The sequence below is a fragment of the Fundulus heteroclitus genome, chromosome 9 (genome assembly GCF_011125445.2).
Source record: "Fundulus heteroclitus isolate FHET01 chromosome 9, MU-UCD_Fhet_4.1, whole genome shotgun sequence".
NCBI classification, from domain to species: domain Eukaryota; kingdom Metazoa; phylum Chordata; class Actinopteri; order Cyprinodontiformes; family Fundulidae; genus Fundulus; species Fundulus heteroclitus.
The window spans coordinates 30,125,024-30,148,632 of record NC_046369.1 but is presented as its reverse complement, the minus strand read 5'-3'; the positions used below and the strand labels follow the sequence as shown (position 1 = coordinate 30,148,632).

At 41.3% G+C, this 23,609-nt stretch overlaps 1 protein-coding gene across 12 annotated transcripts in view; it reads right to left on the bottom strand.

Moving 5' to 3' along the window:
• The window catches only part of dab1a (DAB adaptor protein 1a), a 156,544-nt gene that overhangs the window by 62,425 nt on the left and 70,510 nt on the right, over nt 1-23,609 (bottom strand). For 10 of the 12 annotated variants that reach the window (XM_036141443.1, XM_036141441.1, XM_036141444.1 and 7 more), the window contains exon 2: nt 14,408-14,693. The exons of 1 other annotated variant lie outside the window; for it this stretch is intronic. In XM_036141443.1, the coding sequence (XP_035997336.1) occupies nt 14,408-14,477 (70 nt within the window). In that variant the 5' untranslated portion in view covers nt 14,478-14,693. Of the gene's footprint in view, nt 1-14,407; nt 14,694-19,246; nt 19,334-23,609 lie in introns of those variants that run through there. One more of the 12 variants, XM_036141442.1, reaches the window with a different exon arrangement.

The window sequence follows — 23,609 nt, the reverse complement described above, 5'->3', positions numbered from 1 at the left end:
TTACATTCAGTGTACAGCAAGTTAGCTTTGCATATTAGCTCAATGTACACAATGACTTTGAAGACACATGAAGTTCTGATCCCTGAAACAACTTTAGCTACAGTTATTATTGGAGCCACAGGCAGAGCACCCTGACCCATCAGGCATACCCTGGATTAAAGACATGAGCCAGAAAAGTTTCCTGTGAGCATCTGTAACAATGCATCCCTCAGATGCAACAGTACACAGGCTTCAAGAATCCTTACACATCAATTTTCTAGATTCTCTGAGAGGTAATTAAATCCCTCTCTAACAACGCTGAGATATTCTCACATTGAAATTACCAGCTGGCAGGATTTAGAATCAATTTGAAAATCTTATCTGTCACTTAATTTGTTAATTGTTGAATACATAGATTATATGTATTCAACAACTTAATACGTATAAGACTGACCTGCACTTAATAACATTTGTGAAATGTTAAGTTCTTTTTCAATTATTTTCAATAAAAAGGCTCACAGAAATTGAAAAAAAAAAACATCTTGGCTCTAAAACATTAAGGTAACCATATACTTCATGGCAGGATTTGTCCACTGTTAACTACTTATATCTTCAGTATGATGCATTTGTCCAGTCTTTGTGAATCAGTTAGGCTAGTTATGTTAAATAAAAAGTTTCAATAAGTCTCAAAGGCCTTGGAGTTGTCTTTCTTGTTATGTTGTCTTTTCATTTAAAACCAAATGAAAACCAAATAAAAAGTAACTGAACCTCTCCCAATATTAAAATGCAAATGGTACAAAATATAATTACCATACTCACCTGTTGTGCATTATTTTTGAGTAACAGCGGTGTTTGAAGCAAAGTAATACAAACACGTGTGTATCCTTTTTCCTAGCCACAGTGCGACTAACATACAATATTTGTTGTAATAGTCCCCTCACAATCTGTTGTACCATTGCACCACTACAAAAGTTGTATCTACACCTCCACAGTCATTCATAAGACTGGAGAAAAATAAAGCAACATAAATATTTCAGACAATCAGGTAGGAGACATTGGTGTGTAACAGGCATTTAGGCGCTCTGTCCAACTTCTGTTTGAACAGCATGTTTTCAGAAGCTGATCAGAGGTTGTGGACCAGGACTCTTTGCAGTCCTCAGTTAAACCATCTCTTATACAAAAAAATAAAAACTTTGTTTACACTAACATTCAATGGTGGAAACTGAAATAATCAACAAGGAAGAAGCATACCTTTACCAAATTAGAAATGGACAAACCATCATTTTAATATAAAGGCTTAGTAAAATATGTACAATAAAGTTAAAATTGTCCGGGAGGTGTGGATGTAATTACAGGAAAAACATACTGAATCACAGAGATAATAGGAGAAATATTACATTTGGCCAAAATAATTCAAAGGGAGAATACAAAGACTTTGAAGATCTCAGAAGATCACTAAAGTACCGGGGATGATCACACAATTTGTTTGTAATTTTTTGTCAATTAACCGAGACTGAATATGAGAAGAATCAACAGCTAGGGTCTCTCAGAAGAAATGAAAGACGACAACACGTATTCCCACTTTTTTTCCCCCTCTCTTGTTCTCCACGTCTGGGTAAAAAGAAGAAAAAACAAAAACTAACTACTTGTTTTTGCAAACCTGCAGAAAGCTCGCCAAATAACTACTCTTTTTCTTATCTTGTGCTGCAGTGATTAGAGGGCAACTCAGACTAAAAGGTTGCATAATTCCATGTTAAGTCGGAATATGGCTACCCTAATATCTAAATATCTAGTATTGTGCCAATGAAGCAGTCCCCACAGGGGCCGCATCACTGTATGCTGCACACACAACTAAGCTCCCAGTTTGCCTTTGTGTACCTGTTCATTTACGGCTGCAAAGGAAGAACCTGTAGCTCTCCAAAGGCCCAACCATCATCAAAAGAGGCAGAAACAGCTCCTCACACTCTGTCCTTCTCATCCTCCCCTTAATCTCCCAACCCTGAGCACAAACACATGTGTAACAGATGAAAAAGCTACTAAAAAGTGTCAGACCTATTTGCTTCTTTAATCCACTTGTCTGGGTGAATGTGTGGGTGTTTGTGTGGCTGTCAAACACCACAACTTTCAAAGCATCAGCAAACACGAGTAACTCCTCAGCAGTCCTCCTTTCATGGCAAGCCGAGTACGTCAGAACAAAGTTTCCTCTCATGTCTATCATCCCAGCCAAAACCCAAAAGTGGAAGTAACTGGAAGTTGTTGTCTTTGCCTCCTCAATCTCGCTGCGTTTCATCTGGAGTAACGCTCCATCTCCCTTCATCTACTCAACGAGCTTCCTGGGAGAGAGCGATGGAGCAAAGGAGGACTGCTGAACATCATACGGCGAGGAAACAAAGATGAAGCTCCGCCGCCTGCCAGAGGGTCCAACTCTCTTGTTCCTTCAGCAGGTACACACACTATCGATGATTCTACTTCTTCAAACCCAAACTAAATGAAATCACTCTAATTTTGTGTTCAATACACGTTCTGTTTGGCTTTCAGCTTGCCAAGTAACTTCTGAGAACATGATGAAAAAATGTGAATTTTTGTTTCATCTTCTTTTTTTAGTTTGACTAAAGAAAGAGGAAGAAGAAAAGCAGGGCAGAAATGAACACAAACTCACATTTTGCCTCCAGGAATCTAAACAATGAACATTTAAAACCAGAAAACCGTAGGGAGAGGGAAAAAATCACCAACATATTGAAAAGAAATGCAGGAAACTGAAACATTCAAACAAAAAACAGGTAACTCGTCATTTTCTCAAAACATATGGAATGATGATGGTTGCTACAAAAGAGACACAGAAAAAAACAAGACGATGAAACTGAAAAAAAATAAAAAATCAGGCATAAAATTATGACCACCTGCCTAGCCGTGTCTTGGTATCACTTTTGCTGCCAAATAAGCCCTGACCCGTCAAGGCGTAGACTACAGTAGGCCCTCGAAGGCATGCTTCGTTATCTGGCACCAACATGTTAGCAGCAGATCTTTTAAGTCTTGTAGGTTGTGAAGAGGGGCCTCTACGGATCAGACCTGCTTGGATTGAGATCTGAGGAGTTTGGAGGCAAAGTCAACACCTCAAACTGGCTATCCTCAAATCATTCCTGAAGCATTTTTTGCTGTGCGGGGAGGGCACATGAAAATGGCCACAGACATCAGTGAATACGGCTTCCATGAAAACATTTACATGGTCCGCTGTGTAACAGCCAAAGCATTGCAGTGTTTATTTAATCCCCAGGGAAGCACACATACCAGAGCGTTGAGGTAATTAATTCGATCAGGTCACCTTCTTGCATTGCTATATGGTTAGGTTCTATTGCTTATGTGTTAATTTTTGGTGCTGTCGGTGGTGGACAGGTATCAGCAGGAACGCCATTGGCTGGTTTGCAGCAATGCAGGCCCGTGCACAACAACCTGAACTAACATTGCACGTCTTTTGGTCACACCCACAACTCAAAGAAGTTTTACACAAGAGTCAAATTCAAATACAATTTGAACGAGCACACATCAACATGGTGGGGAAAGCTGAAATCAAACTCACAACCTTCCTAAAACCTAAGACTGCTATTCCCATTGGCCCACAACAACTCACCATGAAGCACTGTGCATTGTAAAGCATTTCTATCAGAACCACCAATAACTTCCTCAGCAATCTGAGTTACAGTAGCTCGTCTATTGGATCCTACAACACAGGCAAAGACGTCACTGCCCACGTTTATAAATGAAGCTGCTCTTTCCTCGGCGCACGTTTGATAGACACTGACCAGCTTCCCTGACCAAGACGTCCAGCCATCACAATTTGGCTCTTGTGCAACATGTTCAACTGGGTACACTTACCCATCTATACAGCTTCAGGCAGAATAAGTCTAGGAAAAATGTTTCACTTGCTGCCTAATTTAATACCCCACCCAATAACAGGTCAGAGGATGACAGGCCATTCGGTGTTTTTCACCAAATTTGTCACTGGTCATAATGTTTTGCTTGATCAGTGAGACAAAACTCAAAAGTCTTTTTCTTTTTCTACATGAAAATTATATGACTCACCACTAGTCCAGGTATTATCAATGAATCATTTACCAGACACATACAGCAGTTGTTTTCATAGTTACTAAAATCATATGTTGAATTGTTTTAATGAAGATAAAGTTAAGATCAGTTAGCTCAAGACAGTTGATGTATTATGATCCATATATCACTTTGATCTATTATGACAGCTGTAGTGTAATTGCTGTATGTGTCCATTGAAGTTGTCCTCTACTTTATCTGCAGTGTCAAATTTATCCATCCTCTCACAGAACCACCAGTTATGGATCGGGGGAAATAATGTGAAAATAACTGCAGGAGTGGGCCTGAGAAAATCAACTATTTCCGTTGCAATCAAGGAAACTGGCTGTAAATCCTTTCTTATTTCACCTCCACCTCGAAGTTACGTCTGTGATATTTTCAGAAAAGCAGTGTAAAGCATGTTTTCATGTTGCAAGAGAGCTGAGGTAAAAACCAGAAACATGCCTGGCTCAAACAAATAATAAATGCCCTTTCAATACACAGCCCTTCATCCAGCACAGCAGGGTGAGAGCCCCGTCCTCTAATAGAGTGTGTGTGTGTGTGTGTGTGAGACATTGGGACATTTTCCCTTTGTGTAAATTATAAGCACGGAGCAAAGTGTTGCTATGGAGACTGTAGTTAGTGATGCGGTGGGCAAAGCCACATCAACTAGTGTGCAGAGAGGACAGAGCTGAACATGTTCTGTGTATGACAGAGTACAGCCACACACGGACCATGATGCAGAGAAACCAAATACAAAAAAGGCAGAAAAACTGTATTTAAGAGTTTTTTGGATTTCTAAATGAGACCAAAATCAGACTGCTAGTTTAAATAAAGTCACAGATTTTTCTCCCATTTTAAGAGTAACTTTTCACATCTTTTGGCAGCTTTCATATTGCCAGACAGGACATTAAGAATAAGTAATATCCTAAGAAACATTTTTATTCAGACCATCTCACTAATAGTGGGAACGAGGGTTTGTTTTGACTAAATCTAAAGTCCAGCAAAGACAATCAAGTGGATCCTCAAAAATAAACAAAATAAACAAATTAATATATATATATATATATATATATATATATATATATATATATATATATATATATATATATATATATATTTAACTTGTAACTGAAAAGTAACATCCAGAGCTTGTGTGTGAGCCCTACAAAGGATAATTCAGCCTGGTCAAGGTTAAAAGCTGTGATGAAACTCAGGGATCCAGGTAGAAAAATGTGTAATTTGAGCTGCTGCAGAGAATGAATATGTGCTGAAGGTTTGTATATGTCACATAAAATGGCCCCCAAAAATGTTTGCATTTCTGTTACAAGGCCAGGTTCTTGTGATGTAAAAAAATGACAGCAATGTAACAGCAATGATAAATCACTTGTAATCTTTATGCGACATACATCTAATTAACTGAAATTGTGAGAAGAAATGTAAACTAAATTAAAAAATGTTTCAGTGACCTGTCTGCATTAATGTCGTGTAAACTTTGTTGAAACACCGGTCCTTAGAAAAATTTTCTTCCACCCTGTTGGAGAATGTGCTTTGGTCTCCAAGATCTAACCTTTTTTAAACTCATTTTCGGAAGTTCAGTTTAACACAAAAACTTTGACAATTAGCAAAGGAACACCAAACACCATGTTGTACATTGGCTGTGCATCCTTTTGAGCCAAAGACAAATCCTAACCCCACCTTCTCATATTCCACCACAAAACAAGAAAGAAAACTTTTTCACTGTCGGTTGGATAAATAAAATGGACAGACAGAGGTCAAAACTCTGGTGAAATCAGTTTACAAGAGCCAACCGAACAGACCGGGAAGAGAAAACACACAAGAGAAGAAGCAGTTATCTGTAAAAATAGTTTTCGAACTAGAAGAATCCCCCCTGGAAAGCATGTGTGACTATCTGCTGGAGAGTGTGGGTTCTGTCTTCCACCGTTGGCCTCCACAACAACAATAACGGCACACAACCAATTCAATTCAATCTCTGTCTGATTGGAGGGAGCGGATCTGATTACCTCTCATGAAAAGCACACACCACTCACACACACACAAACACTCACAAAATGCAGTTGTTTGTGCTCTAAGATTCCCCGGGGAAAGATATCAGAGTAAATGACTGCGGTGATTGTGCCAGATAGACTGGATGTGTGCATAATATCCACACAAAGCAGATAATGTGTTTGCTAATCGCACACCAGAGACGAGCAAAGAGACGCTCGCACACAAACACAAAGGCTAACAGCTGCACCGCCATAACCTTTAACCACTCTTTTCACGCCGCTGACTACCAGCTACACTCCAGATACACCCTCCCACACATCCTTGGCTGAGTCCCACTGTGGGAGATATTTTTCCAGAGTTGCGATGACAGTCGGCTACATGTGATGACAGCAGTGGAAGTTATTAGGACTTGGATTCGCATTCACTGTCACACCGCGGAAGACAGACAGGCATCACTCAGTGTTTTATTTGCACATTTATTGCTGTTATAAATACAATACCACACACCAACGAGGCGAACATTCCTCGACCGAGGAACATTAAATGTGATAAACCCCAAAGACTTTAACAGCATTCAAACGGTTTAAATTGCTGTTGATTAGCTGCCAAAGTAGCTGCTATGGGTAGACCTGTTTAACAATTAAAGCTGCAATTTGCCAAACACTTGGTTAATGCACATTACAGGGGTTGGCCAGTAATTGAGTTACTAGGTAACAGGGTGTCCTAAAAATAGTGCCGGTATTTCACAGAACGCTACCTTTCACAGCTGCACATTTAATTCCAGCTCTGCATGGGTAAGTTAAAACATCTTTAATGTTTTCTATGTGAAAAGGGAACCTTCAATGCAACTTTTCTTCTGCTGCCATTCCTGCTGGATTAGTGTTTTATTTCACTAATTGGAATAATAAGCTGTACTTGACTGCATTGCAATAGAGGTAGGATTACGCTGGAATGTAGGTGACTGAATTTGAAAGTGTCATATGACTGGGCTGCTTTGATTATATATTTTTGTATATTAAATGAAACTGCTTATCTTGTAAAGCACCTTGAGACGATGCTTGCTATATGTATGTAAAATTAATGGTACTGAATGATTTAACTTCCTTTTAGAAATCCTCACTGCTTAGGATGGAACTAAAGAGTAGGATCTTTCAAGGTGTCGACAGCAATTGTGCTGTGTTGATGGCTTACTTGCAACATGTTGAAAAAAACAATCAGTGTGCCAACCTAAATGTGGCATGCATAACCCACAAGTGTGCCACTTCTTAAGAAGTTATGTTTCTGCTACCTAAATATTGCAGCATTAACCCTATAAATGTCTCGATCTTCAGCTGTTTGTTTTGGACTAGTTCTTTAAGTTCCTGAATCGTGTCTTCTTTGCTTCATTATATTTTAGCAATTGCTTATTTTTAGTTTGTGGACTGGGTTAGCTGACGCTGTTGGTTCCTTCAGTATCATTTTGGTATTATTGTCTGTCAGATTCTTGTGTTCTTGCGTTTCCTCCCTTTCTGCTCTGTCAATATTCTCCCTCGCCCTCAGCTCCCTGTCTTTATTGCACTCACCTGCCACCCATAATCACCTGATTGTTTTAATCTGCTCTCCATGCCTTTCTCTCCTCTTTTCCTGTATATAAGCTGCCTGGTTTTTCCCATTCATTTGCTGATTTTACCTTATACATTCCCCGTCTGCTACCACCTGTTCCCTCAGCTATCCTCCTGCCAACAAGTTTATCCGCTCAGTTATCTGGCTCCTGTACCCCCCACCTTCATCAGATGTTAGTAGTTTAGTCATGTTTGTGTTTATTTCTATTATCTGCCTATTATATTGTCTAGGTTATTCTCTCACATTTGGTCATTCATCATGATTCCCTGTTAGATTCTGTTCTCCTCCTACCCCTGCAGGTTCATTGTCCTCCCTCTCCTGCAACCTAATCTCACCTGTGTTAGTTTGCTCCACCTGTTGTTCCTCCCATCTCCTCCACTAGTCAGTCAGCTCTATCACACTCATCGTTAGGTCCCCTGAAAGGCTGCCTGGTTCTGGGCAGTACCCAGTTGTGTTCTTATTTCCTATGTTCCTTGCCTACCTGTAAGTTTTTAATTCTTATTTAGATAAATCCCCATTCTCTTTGCAACGGGGCTTCCCCGTGCCGTTCGGTCCTGCAACAAACCCAACAAACTTTACGAACTCTTGCACCCTGGCCATTTGAGGCTGAAGTGAAGAAGGACACCAAACAAACTAGAAACCCTATAAAAACCTAAATATCTGGGATTCCCTTACAGTAAATAAAGTGGGGCAGTTGAGGAGGTTGTACAGACAGTAGAAGAACGAGGCGAAGCAGAGCTGACTGTATGTTTCGAGGAGTTTGTGATCTATGGCAAGGGTGATTATAGGCCATCACCTGCTTTCCATATGCAACCCTTTTGAATCATCTGCAAAGTATGCGGCCTGATGCGGTTAAAGCTTTCATGGCAGGTGGCAGGAAAAAAAGGTGTAATTAAAATGTCTCTGTAGTCTCTGGAAAGGTTGACACCTTTCTTTTTAAGGCATCTATCTGTTTAGGTTTTGTTATCACTTTGATTTGAAAGTAATTACAAAATAACGATCTTTTGTCTTCTAAACCTCTGAAATCCCCTAAATTACATCCAGAAATGAATGTGACATATTGAGCTTTCCAAGCTGACTTTAATACACTTTACACCGGGTAATTTGTTAAAGAGCTAACTAAATGAAAATAAGAGATTATATATAAAAACTAATGTTTTCACATTAATAAGCGTCTACTGCCAAAGGTAAAATAATTGTTTTCCAGTGGCAGCCATAAGCTCCAACCTGCACCAACTCTAAATAAATAGTGTTGACATTTATTCTTCAGCTGTTACAGTACTGCACTGAATTAGAGCGCTGTGGATAAAACGCTGCTGACTCTCTGCCAGCTTGTTAGCAAACCAATCTCACTTCCCTGTTTTGACAGTCAACTACAGCTCCTCTGGAGGGAGAAGTGGAGAAGAAATCAGTTCATCGACCGTTTAGCAGCAGTTTAGGTGTATTATGCAATTATACTAATTAAACCACATTTGACAGAATGCAGCATTGCTGATTTACTGCACTGTAGCATCAGGACATGGTGAGTATGGGATATATGACTGAAAGAAGCTTCAACCTATCACCATACTACATTAAAAAGGTGAGCGCTGCAACGTGAAGGTTCTAAGCACAGAAAAAAAAGCTGTGCAGTCTGCAGCTGCTGGGCTCTTCATAAATGTCAGGCTTGTTTCTTGTTCTACTTTGACTTTCACATGAAAGCGTTTGCGCTGGCAGGTTGTCAACTCCTTTTTTTATTAATAATAAACACTTAAAATGTGCTGCTTTTTAGGAAACAAACAGCTGCATTAATTAACAAACATCGTCTTACTGAAGCCGTGTCATCCGTTAACTTTTAGGTCGCGTCACAAGAGAGGGGAATAAACAGAGAAGGAGATGCAGGAGAAGGAGGAGGCGGAGAGAGATGCAGTGCTTTGAAAAAGTATTCAGAGCCTTGGGGCTTTAACACATTTTGTAACATTACAACAACAAACTCCATTTTATTAGGATCTTATGTTGACAAACCAATGCAAAAAGCAAATAATACTGAGACCAGAGGTCTGAATCCATATTAAAAGTTTAAGTATGGCAAAAAAACAAAAATGGCATACAAAAAAATATTCTGATTTATAAAATCATGTGCATGCACACCAGAATGCAATGTTCCTTGATAGATCCCAGCTACACCTGAATGTTTGTGTACCAGGTTCCACCTCATGTTCTGCCCTCTACGCGCCCAGATTCAACCATAAACAGTCAATACAAAACACCTCGAGAACGTTGATGTGTATTTAAATGAGTCAGCTTATCTGGGGGTTTTTCAAGGTGCCAGTGGCAACCATGGAGAAAAAGCAAAGAAATTGTGAAAAGAATTTCACAGAGAGGAGTTTATTAGTAGTGTTGATGTGAGGATTGCACAGATCCTTTGCTTGTCAACAGACTCTTGTACCAGAGCAGTGGATCTCCTCTGTTACCATGGTCATCTTAGCTGTCTTTCAAGTTGATGGTTATTAGCCCAGCCTGTCAGTTTACATGGATGGCAGTAACTTGGTAGGTTTACAGTTGCACCATATTTGTTATTTTTTTATATAATGGATCGAAAAGTGCTCTGTGAGATGTTCAGACCTTGTGATATTGTTTTATAACCTAACCCTGCCATAAACAGCTAAGCAACTTTCTTCCTAGCCTGTTTGCTGTGTTCCTTGGACTTTATAATGCTGTTTGTTCTCAAATGTTCTCTAACAAGCCTTTGTGGCCTTCACAGCACGGCTGGATTTACACTTAGATTAGATTACAACCAGGTGGGCTCCCGTTTACTCATTAGGCGACTTCTGGTTGCAGTTGCTTGCACTGGATTTTATTCAGGGATATCAGGAAAGGGGGCCTGGGAAACATGCAAACTACACTAATACTTTCATTAGTAAATGAAATAAGAAAACCATTTATAATTCTCCTCCCACTTCAGAGTTATGCACTACTTTGTGTTGCTCTATCACAGTAAATCCAAAAGAAACACCTTGAAGTTTTGGTTGCAATGTGAAAAAAAAAACATGAAAAGGTTCAAGTGGTATTAATAAATTTAGCAGCAATCTATAAGAATTTATTTGGAATTAATTAGGAAAATGAGATTTAAACATTAAAAACTGACCAGCACGGTGGACTAATTTAATTTCAACTAAAGCTCAAGTTCATCAGGTCAGATCCTGCTAATCCCGGAGTTCAAAGATTGGAACAACTTTCTCATGGCCATTCAGTTTTCCTCGAAAAGCAGTTCTCATGAGCATGAAGTCAGCCTTCCGTTGAATCATCCTTCCATGTACACAGGAGCACACCAGACGCCTGATGCACGGACCGAGCGCACGGTGTCTTTGTGATTAATGAGTGACAGGGAGCAGTCCGGTAGTTTCTTCATCACATTCCTCTCCACAGGGCTGTGAAACAAGGCGCTGAGATTAAAAAGCTCTCATTCAGCCTGACTCATTAGTCTTTTCTCACTCACTCTCTTTCTTCATGATCCTTCACCGCTCTGTGTCTCACACTTCCAGGACAAGGTCATGTCGGAGCCTGAGGGGTGGGAGGGGGGCGGAGAGAGAGAGAGGAGGGAGAAAGTGTTTGAAGACCAGGGGGCTGGGGATATCCTGCAGGGATTCGCACATCAGTAAGGCAAGGCCTTATATCCTAATGAAGATCGGCGATTCAGCGGGGCTATTTTCATTCAAATTCCGCTACTGCAGCCAGACAGAAGCTAAACGGCTGGCTAGACACAAGTGTTGGTGCTTGCAAGAAGAAGAAGAAGAAGAAGAAAGAAAAAAAAAACAGGCTAAAGGTCCCACACGCAAAGCCCGCTAACAAAGTTCCTCATTCCCACAGACTAGCACGTTCAATGCTTGTGTGTGGTACGTGGTTGCGTCTGACTTTCATCACCCATCGCCAAGCGATTGCATGTACGTGAGTGCGTCTTCTGGGAAGACTGACCCAGATCAGCGGAGAGATGAACATATCCTGTATGAGCAAAGCTTTGTAGCTGTGCAAATCCTTCGTTTCACTTGTACAAAAAAAAGAGATACAAATAAAGACAAGTTATAAGGTGATTTGTGAGTGAAATTATGTATGTGTGTGTGCGTGTGTGTGCAGCTGAAACGAGACAGACAGAGAGAACAAACCCTCAAGTCTCATAGCAGAAGGCAAACCATTCATCTTCCCTCTCATATGCTCTTCTGGGCTTCTATCCCAGCACCTTTGTACGCGTGTCTGTGTGCGCGTGTTTCTGTGTGCGTCTTCCAAATATGGAGAACAGTCTGAATGATGAACATGATCTCCATTGCAGTAGAACAATGCCTGTTCTAAATAGGACATGAGAGGCATTCAGCCTTCCCTCACTCTTTGTATGGGAGGACCAGCGCTTGTCTGCGGGAGCTGAGGCACGCCGGGTGCAATGAGGCATCTGTTCCAGGTGATAGTGAGCGTGTGGGATCCTGCGCGGTTGCGTGCATCCATTAGGTGTCATCCCCGACAGTGTCCAGAGTTTTCGCGCCATCAATCAGATGCTTATTTGGAGAAGGCAGGGCGTCGCTCTAACAGACGGGCAGGTGGCGCCGTGCAGCAAGACGTCATCGCCTCTGCTCCGAGGCCAGCCAGGCCTGCTCCTTTACACCTGCTAGTCCCCTGCCTCTGGAGGTTTTGCTTCTCACCGAACGCACCACCGCCACACCGGACTTTTTCTACCAGCCGTGTCAGTGTACTCCTCCACATGTTTTTCCATCTAGCCACACCAGCAGAATTGCTATTGCAATGCCAAATATAGAAAGAGCAGGAAAAAATAAAAAAGAAGATGGGGAAAGTGTTTGCATGTGGGTCTTTTTTACAGTGGCTATGCATACCCTTTGAACATTTTCTGATTTGTCACATTATGGCCACGGCTTTTAATACATTTTATTAGACTGTTTATACGATTAGACCGACACAAAGTAGCACAGCATTTTGAAGTGGAATGAGAATGAATCAAACGTCTTAAAACAGTTTAAAAAGGAGAATCTTAAGTGTTGCATCCATTCAGCCCTGCTAGGTCAATGTTTTGTAGAGGCCTCTTTTGCTGCAACAAATATCGCTGAAACGCAGACAAATCGGGTGGAGATACTCTCAGGCGGACTGAGGTCTGGAGTTGACTGGGCGATTGGCCACCACAGAGAGGCTTTAATCTAAACCATTGTACTGCATCTCAGGCTGTATGTTTAGGGTCTTAGAGCCTCTTCTGTCTTTTGCAGCCTCCAATAGGTTTCCCAAGGGGATTGGCCCGTTTTGCTCCATCTGTCTTCCCATTAACCCTGACCAGCTGCCTTGTCCCTGCTGACGAAGGATCCCCACAGCATGATTCTTCCACCATGTTCCACCCAGTGGATGGTGTTATAGCTTTCAACCACTCAGCATTCACGTGTGTAGGCCAAACTGTTTAATTCTGGTCTTATCTGAGCAGAGCACCTACTTCAACATGTTTTCTGTGGCTCCTGTATGACTTGTGACAAACTTTAAATGTCACTTCTTGTGACTGTTTTTCGACAATAATTATTTCTCTCCCACTTTTCCATAAAGGGTGGATTTGTGCATCAGTTTGTGGACGGTAGATTAAAAACCATCTGCTTCTTTAAACTTGTCCACAACTTTACCGTTGACCAGTCTAGTGTTCTCTTTGGTCCTCCGGATGCTGTTTGTTCACTAATGTGAGGCCTTCACAGAGCAGCTAGATTTATAGAGAGACTAAAATAAACAAACATGATTGCTACGTCCATGAAATCTGAAAGCAATTGGTTGCACTGATTTTTATTTTGGTAGGGATTGAATACAAAAACATGTCACACTTTAGTTTGAATAACTTTAAAAAATACGTGACTTTCTCCCACTTTACTAACATGCACTTGGGTTGATGTGTAGTCTGGTCTATGACTTAGAAGTACTTAGAAGTTTGGATTTTACTGGTGCTGTAAGTAATGTGGTAGGCCCAAAAACAGCGTTGGTGGCTCTGGGTCCACCAGATCCTCCAGAGATGCACCCGGTTCAGCTTGTGCGACCACCTGTAGCTTTGTGTGGATGAGGATCGCTTGCAGCGGGACTTCTGACTTTCCAGGACACATTTTCCTCCAGGACACAGATCTCCCTCTGGGACAACTACAGGATTTTCTTCAGGATTTTCTAAATCCATCATTGCTCAATAGAAATATAGCCTAACTGTACTGTCTAAATATGTAACACATTAAAAATAATTTTTGTGCTCAAATAAATGGACAAAAAGCACCCTTATCGCCATGCGAATTGACAGAAAAGTTTCGATTTATGAACTCAAGCAAATTTTCATTTTTCGCTTTGCTCTGTTCCAACCAACCAACCAACCAACCACTTTATTTATATAGCACATTTAACAACAGAAAAAGTTTCCAATGTGCTGTTAACCCCAATCACGGCGTTAGCATCTCTCTAAATGCGTCTTCTGCATTGTGGACCGTTAATCAGCTCCTGAAAGCGCCTTTAACAAAGGATAACAGGTAAATCTCTTGCTCTATTTATTCGTTAGCGTTTGGTCTGAATGCAGCTTACTCAATATTTTAGCCAAACTCTAATTAATGAAACTATGAATTTTGGTAGGTTACAAAAATAATCAGGATATGTTACAATCATGATTTCTCTCGTCAAACATTATAGATTATACTGTTAAGTATCATTTATATCTGTAAAAAGTTAGAGCCGATTTTGTCCCACTGCTTACCTTTCCTCTTGGAGTCCCGTCTGACGCTGCTGGGCCTGACCGCTGGCTGTAGCTCTGTCTCTGTTGACATCCTCAGGCTCCAAGTGGGCTAGACTCCGCTCCGCTTGGCTCGGCTGGGCTCTGCCGGGCTCCAAGGGTCCAGTTCACAGCGTCAGTGCCGGCTGCGGGTGCGTGGGCACCGGGTGCGTGCGTCGAGGCGCTGTGTGTGTGCGTGTGGGCACACAGGCTCATGGGAGAGGGATGGGTTTCAGCCCTGACACAACATCCCACACACACCCACGGAGATCTGGAGGGAGAGACAGACAGGAACAAACAGGTTTGCTTCTGTTAGGTCGTGCTTACCCTGAGCAGGCGAGAAACCAAGCAAGGGTTATCAGCAGGCATGAGAATGAGCTTGTTTCTGATCTGCCTTGAGTAGATGTTGCCCATGGTAACAGAGCAGAGAGACCTGCACTCCACTTTGTGCTTCCTGTCAATAATGTGGCTTAGCAAGGACATTTACTGAAGAACAATCCAGCTCTCTAGCACACTTCATTCTTTAATTACAAAGCTAATTTTTAAGAGTTTAGAAGTATGACTAATTAACATTTACACAAAAGTTTTATACCTGATGTCAAGAGCGATTTAATCAACCGACGCCTCTAAAATCAATTAGCTTACTCATCCCCTCAACCTGCCACCATATTCTGCAGAACCCTGCTGATGACTTGTTAACTCGATTGAGGCGGGAAGATATCAAAAACACTTAGTTTAGCGGCCCGACATGAGCAGATTGATCCACCTGTAAGAAAGAATGCTCTAAACCAGGGAAGATATGAGCCAATACCAAGAAAGGCAACAGGTTTTTGATTTAGGCTTTTTAAAATCATCCAACCGATCATTTCATGATTTTGATGATGAAAGATCACTTTGCCTGTGTTTGTCTTGTGCTCAGATCTTCCCAGCTGTCCTGAAAGAGCAGCACAGGATGCAGGTAAAACACTCTTCATTGGATCACTTATAGAGCGAGGGACCAACGTCTTCTGTAAGCTTTTTCCTGGCATTTACCTGAAACCACACTGAAATATTTTCCAACCCATATTATCACTTCGTCCTAGAAAAGCAAAGAGTAAAAATGCTGTTGGTATGGTGTTAGCTGTAGCTACATGTTGAGTTACATAAATATTTGGAAACAAGTGATAAAACTACACCTAGGGCTAGACGATATTTCAATAACAATATATATGGATCTATAGGCGTATATGTATGATAGGGGAAAAAGGGTCAATTAAAAAGTTCAATAGAACAACAGCTTTCCTTACTTTTGCATTATAGCCATTACATCACGTCATTACATCATCCCGACCAATCACAAACGCAGATCCAGGGATGCTCTGTCACTAAGCTCCGCCCCCTTTAATAAGTTCAAAGAGTATGCGCGCTTTTCTTCTTTTTCAAAAACTTGCGATTTTGGTAAAAAGTTGGTTGGATCAAGTTTGAAAAAGTGTTTGTGTGTTCTGTATCTAAAAATAGGTTGCTAAGCAACAGCATAAAATGGCAAGAGCTGCACTTAAAATATATATTGTGAATTAATTGATAATTATCGACATCGATCAACATGATTTCTATTTCATCGATATGCTTTTTTTCTATATCGTCCAGCCCTAACTGCACCCGTTTTTGATGACAGCTTTAATAACCTGGTTAACCCCATGGTGGAGCGTATTGGAGCATCATATTAGGGTTGACCTGTAGAAACTAATCTGTTTCTGTCAAGCGACATTTGTGCGTAGGCCTCTGCAAAAATGACGACGTTAGATTGTGATGGATCAGACCCTGCCAAAGCACAGAGATCATGGGATTGTCTTTATATTCTATTCATAGCAACTATTTTCCTTTTTAAATTAAATTATTCATTTTTATGTGGTTAGCATGTAGTAATATATATCCATCAAGGATTTTTTTTTATCAACACACCAAGACTAAAATGTGGTTAAGAATCTCAAATAAATAATTAGTTGCTGACTCTAGAATAAAATAATCCTCAAAAATCATCATTTTACGAAATACAGCGTATTCATGACCACAAATAGAAATATTTAGTGATGATGACGTAAAAATGTATGTGCATTCATATTTAGCTTGCTTCTTTACGTTTCTTTAAACTTTGACTGGACGTTTTCTTTTGCTCTTTTGTTGTTAATGACCTTAGCAAAAACTACACCAAAATGCTAATGACATGCATTTTTTTTTTAACAATTACACCAGTTGCCCTTTCTGAGCCTAATGTGACAGTATGGACCAATTAATCTGTGCCTTTTGAGCCCATCTGCCTCTACTTTAATCTGAAGTGTTTACTGGCAGCATAACGTCGCAACCAAACTCACAGTTTGTTCTCTCTTTCAAAAGCCTGCACATTTACGAGCACGCACACCTGAAGAAAAGCTCCTTTCTCGGTTAAGAGATACCAAGGAACAAAGACAGCCAGAAACAGCAGCAAGGTGACATGCCACATAATGAAGTTGACTACTCTCTGAGCTGCTCATCCCCACTTCTCAGACTACCAGTCCTGACCTCTCTTCCCTTCCCTCTCTCTCTCCCACAAACAGCGACCTAGTTCAGAGTAGAACAAAACCAAAAGACTGGCGTTTCTGGGGGAAGAGGGAAATCTCTCTCTCTCATTCTGTGCCGCCCCCTCTCCACGGTGTTTCAGCGTGAATAGGAGGCCCCTGTAAGCCTCGGGCGAGAACAGATGAATTGAGAGGCTTTTAATTTGCTGCAGACAGAACAGAACAGAGTCCATTTAATTCTGCCAGCAGAGGCCATGTCGGCAAAATGCTGACAATATTCTTTATCTGGTCCAAACACACTGGAAAAGTGTGAGTCACTCCAATTACAGGCATTATCAGCAGCACTGTTCCACCAAATGGATGGTGAGAGAGCGAGTATGAAGAGAGAGGGGTTAGTGGGAAGAGAAATGAACAGAGTGGAAAGAAAATGAGGAGTGAGGGAACATAGAGTGGGTGAGTAAGATAATGAGCAAGGGGGTAAAAGGGGAGAGAAAAAAAGCCAGAGGAAGTAAATCCAGAATAGACAGGATGGAGTTTGAGGAGCCTCAGCATTCACCCTGTGCAAGTCCCCATCTGCCCCTGCCTCTCCAGTCTTTGCTGTTGTTCACTATTTTTCTTCTAAGTGTGAAGTCTTTAAGGCAGGCACCATGTGGAGTTAAAGAAAAGCAGCCTGTTAAAACCAGACATCTACACCTCATCAGTTGTACAAGCAAGAAAAGCGCAGTATTTTATTAGAATTAATGAAGCCTAAAAGGTATGAAAGAAATCATTTACCGATCAGTTGTTGTTCACCTTTGTCATTAATTCACTAGATTACTTTAAATCATGAAAATACGACAAAAGAATATGTATTTATAGCTATTTGTCATTTATCATTAAACTTAAAGGGTCTCCTAAATCTCAACAAACTCAATGTTTGCTGCCTTGACATATCTATAATTTGAAAGGGTAAATATACTTCATATACAGCAGCTTATAATAGTTCTTCTTATAATGTTTTTTTTTCCATCTTGCATCTAATGTTAAAGGATCAAAGGGTAATTATTGATTAATTATAAGAATATGAATGTGGGATATGTAGTCTATATGAATGTTTTCTCCTCAAGCCTAATTTTAACAACACGTATGAAATTCTAGCCCCCAGTAAAGCGGTATTATTTAAAGGCTAGATTGCATGAATTGGAATGAAAAACATCAATTTTAGTCATTAAAGACTTCCGGCTTGACTTGGACTTCGGCCAAAGATTTTGCTTGGGAAAAATCCCAGTGAACATCTCCGTTAGCTCACGTCAAAATCGTGGCTTAAAATAAAGGAAAAGATCCTTCAAAAGTTATTCTGAACAGCGTGGTGGAGGTTTGACCTGGAATCGGCCCGTGGGTTAAATGCAGCCACTGAGCAGGAAGTGAACATGGCTTAGCGACTCTGGATTTAGACGGCAATCTGAAGCCGCACCAGCGGAGCCACAGAGGGGAGGAGAGGAGGAGTGAGCACTAAATTGGTCGGCCGTAACTGGTGCGCTGCCAGCAGACGCGGGTGGGAGGGTGATGTGAAGATCTGCATATGTGCGTGTGTGTGTGTGTGTGTGTGTGTGTGTGTGTGTGTGAGAACGTCCCTCTGCACCACTGTATATGTATGTGTGACTCCATAAACTAAATGCTGCCAACAGGAGCTTAGAGCCCAGAAATCATCTGCAGCTATAATAAAGCCTGCCAGACCAGTTGAAAGGAAAAAGAAAGAGAGAGGAGAAAGGAAAGGGGTGCTGGTTCTGTGTGCTGCTCCCCTTTCTCCCACCTTCTGCTCTCTGAGAGTAATTGCATTCTGTCCATCAGGCTCAGAGTTAGTGGCTCCACTTGTTCAGCTGTCTTGCCATCTCAATAATGAATAATCATAGAGACCACCTATATACCAGTCTTCTCCGCACATGTGGACCTGCAGTCTCTCAGAACCTCACTGCATCTGCCCAACCTTTGCACCCCAACAATGCTGCATCAAGTCCTTGTCTCATTTCCCCTCTAAATTCGGCTTGTTGATGAGCAACCGCGATAGCCATTTTAAAAGCTCAGCATATGCTCTATTCTTTCACAGATCAGATGTTTGAATGAGCGGAGGGGGGAAAAAAGAGCGTTCCATTTAACCGTGACACAGACTTGGGTTCAGGAAACTCAAGCGGTTGAAAGCTCAGTCAAATATCAACAGACCGTCCACACAGACAAGTCCAGGAAAGAAAATATGTCAATAAAGGCTTGTTTTACCCAAGAGAGAAGCAGATACCAGCGATATAAAACCTACCCGGTTATGGGCAGCAGAAGATAATGTACGTCCAGCTCAGGAGACACACAGCAGGGTGGAAGGAAACAGAGCGTAAAAAAAGACCAGTGAGGAAAAGGGGCAAAAGATCAGTTAATGGAGGTTGGAGGACATGACGTATTATGGGTGGGTGAGATATAGGTGCTTTCAGAAGAGGAGATATACAAAATACACATGCAGAGTGGAACAAAGTTCAGCGTCACGCCCAGACATCTGCTGCTTATCAGTGTACTTTGTCTCTTTCCATGTCCTTGATCCCGAACAACATCTATTTGATGATAGTTGCAGGAAGTCAACTGTTAAGGCACCAGGTTAGGGACGGGTAAAGTTTAGTGTTTTCTTTTGAGCAATTTCAGAGGAAAAGGAGAAAAGGAGACATTGAGGAGTTGGGGGGACCTAAGGACAGCTAAAATCTTCAACAATGTTTTTGACCTAAATTAGCTTGTAAACTTTTAAATCTATGTAAATTGTCCTCAAAGACTGTCCTGATAATCTCTTTAAGCAGCTATCTGGCACAGAGACCAAGAATGTGGCAACATGATGAGATGTAGCTTGTGTTCTTCCTCTTTACTACAGAATAAAACAGGGACTAACCTTTGCTAGTGTCAAGCTGGACCCCATTTTACCTTTATAAATGCTTTAAATCTCCCTACCATATATGCAACAAGGTGTCAGAAAGATATGTCAAAGATTTTGATCCATGTTGAAACAATAGCATCATGGAGGTGCTGCAGATTGGCAATGATGCAAAGCTCTTGCTCTGTCCCATTTTAAAGGCCCCACTGTGAGGTTACTTGAGACTTGTGACATGGGGCTTTACACTCCTGGAAGTAACCATCAGAAGGTAGGTACAGTGAGCTCCTTCATAATGTCAGAAAATTATGCAACGGAGAGATCATTAGTAAATATTGACAGTATCAGGTGCAGATGAATCCACATTCTCAACCCTCTTCTCATTTTTATCTGCGGTTCCAGCACATTGGCACATGAACTTTGTCATCTTGTAAACTGTTACCTGAGTCATGTGTGAGCATTTACAGCAAGGAGGCTCCTTCCACGAGCTGAACTCAACAATGCAATGCAAAGTATAAACTCATTACACTTGTAATATATTAGCCAGCAACTAGGGATGCAAGTTACTGTTTAATGAGTTAATCTAAAGTTGACTATCGATCGACTAAAGATTATCTTAAAACCCCTCTTGTATCAACAGGGTCTTTCTATAGCATGGAGGTTTTATTTATTTATTTATTTTACAATATGCTGCATTTTACAAGAGGGACATTATTATATTTTAACAGTTTGCTGTGCCACCTAAAAACATCCAGCAGCTCATGTGGATAAAATCTGACCAGCACAGAATGTGATAAATGTAACACTGGCTAACCGTCGCCTGTCATGGCTGATCAAGCTGAAAACCTGTTGATTCTGGTCAAGGGCTAAGTGACTGGTTTGGCCCATACTGAAAAACTAGGTTTTTAACATCTGTGTGCTGAGCAAAGACACAACATGTAGGCTCAGTGCAGCCATCGCTAGCTGAGAGGCAGCTGACGACTTGCATGCACTCAAAATTCAACAAACTCTAGCCCTTATGTGGTACAATGTACCAGTGCTACAGCATTTTTGACACTGATATAAATAGTCAATTCACTCCTACACCACATTAGCATTGGTGAATTTTAAATGATTCCTCTGGAGGAAGAAGTTGGAGAAGGCAACAATTATAGATGTGCTTCCCACAAACAATGCCTTAAAGTTGTTCTCCCTGCTGTCCAGTGAATAATGCACCACAGAGGAAGTCATATACATTGCCCTGCAACTGTATCCCTAAACCTGTAAACCTTTTCACGTTTATTCACATTCCAATCAAAAACTGTAATGCACCTGATCTGGATTTTGCGTGACACAAAACACAGCAATTGTATTCAGTTTCCCGAGTCAATGTTTTGTAGAGCAGCAACCTTTGGCATAATTTCAGCTTGCCACATCTGCAGATGGAAAATTTTGCCCATTTTCCTTTGCAACATTGTTCAAGCTCAGTCAAACTGGACGGAGAATGTCTGTGAGCAGGAAATTTCGAGTCCTGCTACGGATTCTTAATTGGATTTAGGTCTGAACTTTGACTGCGGCATTGAAAAGAGTGATTATGTACCAGGATGAAGGTGAACCTTTGCTGCAGTCTCATGTGTTTTTTTAGCCTCTAACAGATTTTATTTCAGAATTTCTTTGCATTTAGGGTTGAAACTAGATATTTACATACACTTTCTAAAGAGATAAATAACATTTTCTTCATTTTTAAAAAAATGCATCAACAGATGTGCCTCTATTTTACTCAAATCAGTAGGATAACATCATCATGGGTTTTCTCACATTGTGTAAAGGCATTGTTTTTTTTCTAACTCACTATAAACTTTAGAGTTTAGAAAAATATTCTAAAAAATACAGATTTCTTGTTATTCTCACATGTAGTAAATGTAAATAATTTTTGTCATCATAACTGATGTAAAACAGCAAAAGATCAGGCTGATTTAATTTCAGACCATATTCTGATCAACATTTCCAATGTCTTTGCAAAAAAAAAAAAAAAAAAATAAATAAATAAATCCCTACAGCCTTATGGTGTCCCCATATGTTTCACTGTGCCAGTGAGTTCAGGGTGATATGAAACCCTTTCCAGCATTTTTCATGAAAGCTAAAAAGTTTAATTTTGATCTCATCTGTCTCGGCCACCTTATTCAACAAGTTTCCCTATGTTTCCTACATGACTTGTTGCAAATTGTAGATGGTTTTGTTACAACAATGGTTTTCTGCTTGTCACTCTTCAATAGAATCCAGATTTGTGAGATATCTGTAGCTCTTCCAGAGTTACCATCAATTTCCATATTCAGGTGATGGATTGAACGGGACCACATGACATGCTGAAGCTTTTGTCATTGTTGTAATACCTCCACCTGCTGTGAAACCTTTCCATAACTTTATTCCTGACTTGTCTGCTGTGCTCCTGGTTCTTCATGGTGCAGTTTGTTCATTAATGCTCTCTAACAAACCTCTAAGGCCTTCACAAAACAGCTGCATTTACACTGAGAGTAGATCATAAACAAGTGGACTTAATTGACTTATTAGATGACTTCTGAAGGAAATTGGTTGCACTGCTGCGGTGGAAATGTTGGTAGCACTGTTGCCTTGCAGCAAGAAGGAATCCCAAGGCGTTCCCAGGCCAGCAGAGAGACATAGTCCCTCCAGCGTGTCCTGGATCTTCCCCTTGGCCTCCTCCCGGTGGGACGTGCCCGGAACACCTCATCAGGGAGGCATCCAGGGGCTTTATGTCCCTAGTAGGGTCAGCCAAGGCAGACAGGTCCTAGGTAAGGGACCAGACAAAGAGCAGCCCAAAAACCCCCTTATGATGAGTATGATTAATGGACGTCGTGTTCCCTCACCCGGACACGGGTCATCAGGGCCCCACTCTGGAGCCATGCCTGGAGGTGGGGCACGTTGGCGACCGCCTGGTGGCCGAGCTTTTGCCCATGGAGCCCGGCCAGGCTCAGCCTGAAGAGGAAACATGGGTCCCCCTTCCAATGGGCTCACCACCTGTCGGAGGGGCCAAAGGGGTCGGGTACATTGTACAACGGTTGGCAGTCGAGGGCGGGGACCTTGGCGTTCTGTTTCTCAGCTGCAGAAGCTGGCTCTTGGGACGTGGAATGTCAGACAGATACGTACTTAACAAGCAAAAATGTGCGTATCAGGAATTTTCTTCATCCTTCTAATTTTTTCATCCTTTTCTCCACCATCATCTGGCACATCCTTTTTATGTTTCTCTGAGTCTATCTGACCTACGAGATCTACGACATATTTGTCAAACACGGAAAACACATGCCAGCTTTGCACACAGTTCACTCCGCCTCCCATTAGTCCTGACCGGTATGAGGAAAACTTCTTATGCAGTTCATTGTTAAAGCTACACTTGTGCTTTGACGTCCTGTACGCAGCATTGCAGCGGGGGCCGTTTATGAGCAGAGAAGAACCAACCACGAGGGAGCAGCTTGGGGATGACTTCTTGCATCGTACCAGTACCAGTCCCTTGAAAAGCAATTAAAACCAGCAATTTTATTAATCTATGAATCCCCCCCCTAGGTGCCACAGATAGAATGTGAAGAGATGAAATGTCTGGGCAATTAAGCCATTCTGGTCATCCTATTTATGGAGCTTGAATGTTCTGCCCATGCATGTGTGGGAAGAAATTGATTCCTATTCACTAAGTATCCTAAGTATGTGTAAGGCTTTCTCCCACAGTCCATAAACATGACTGTTAGAGTAACTGATCTTTCAAAATTGCCCTTAGGTATAA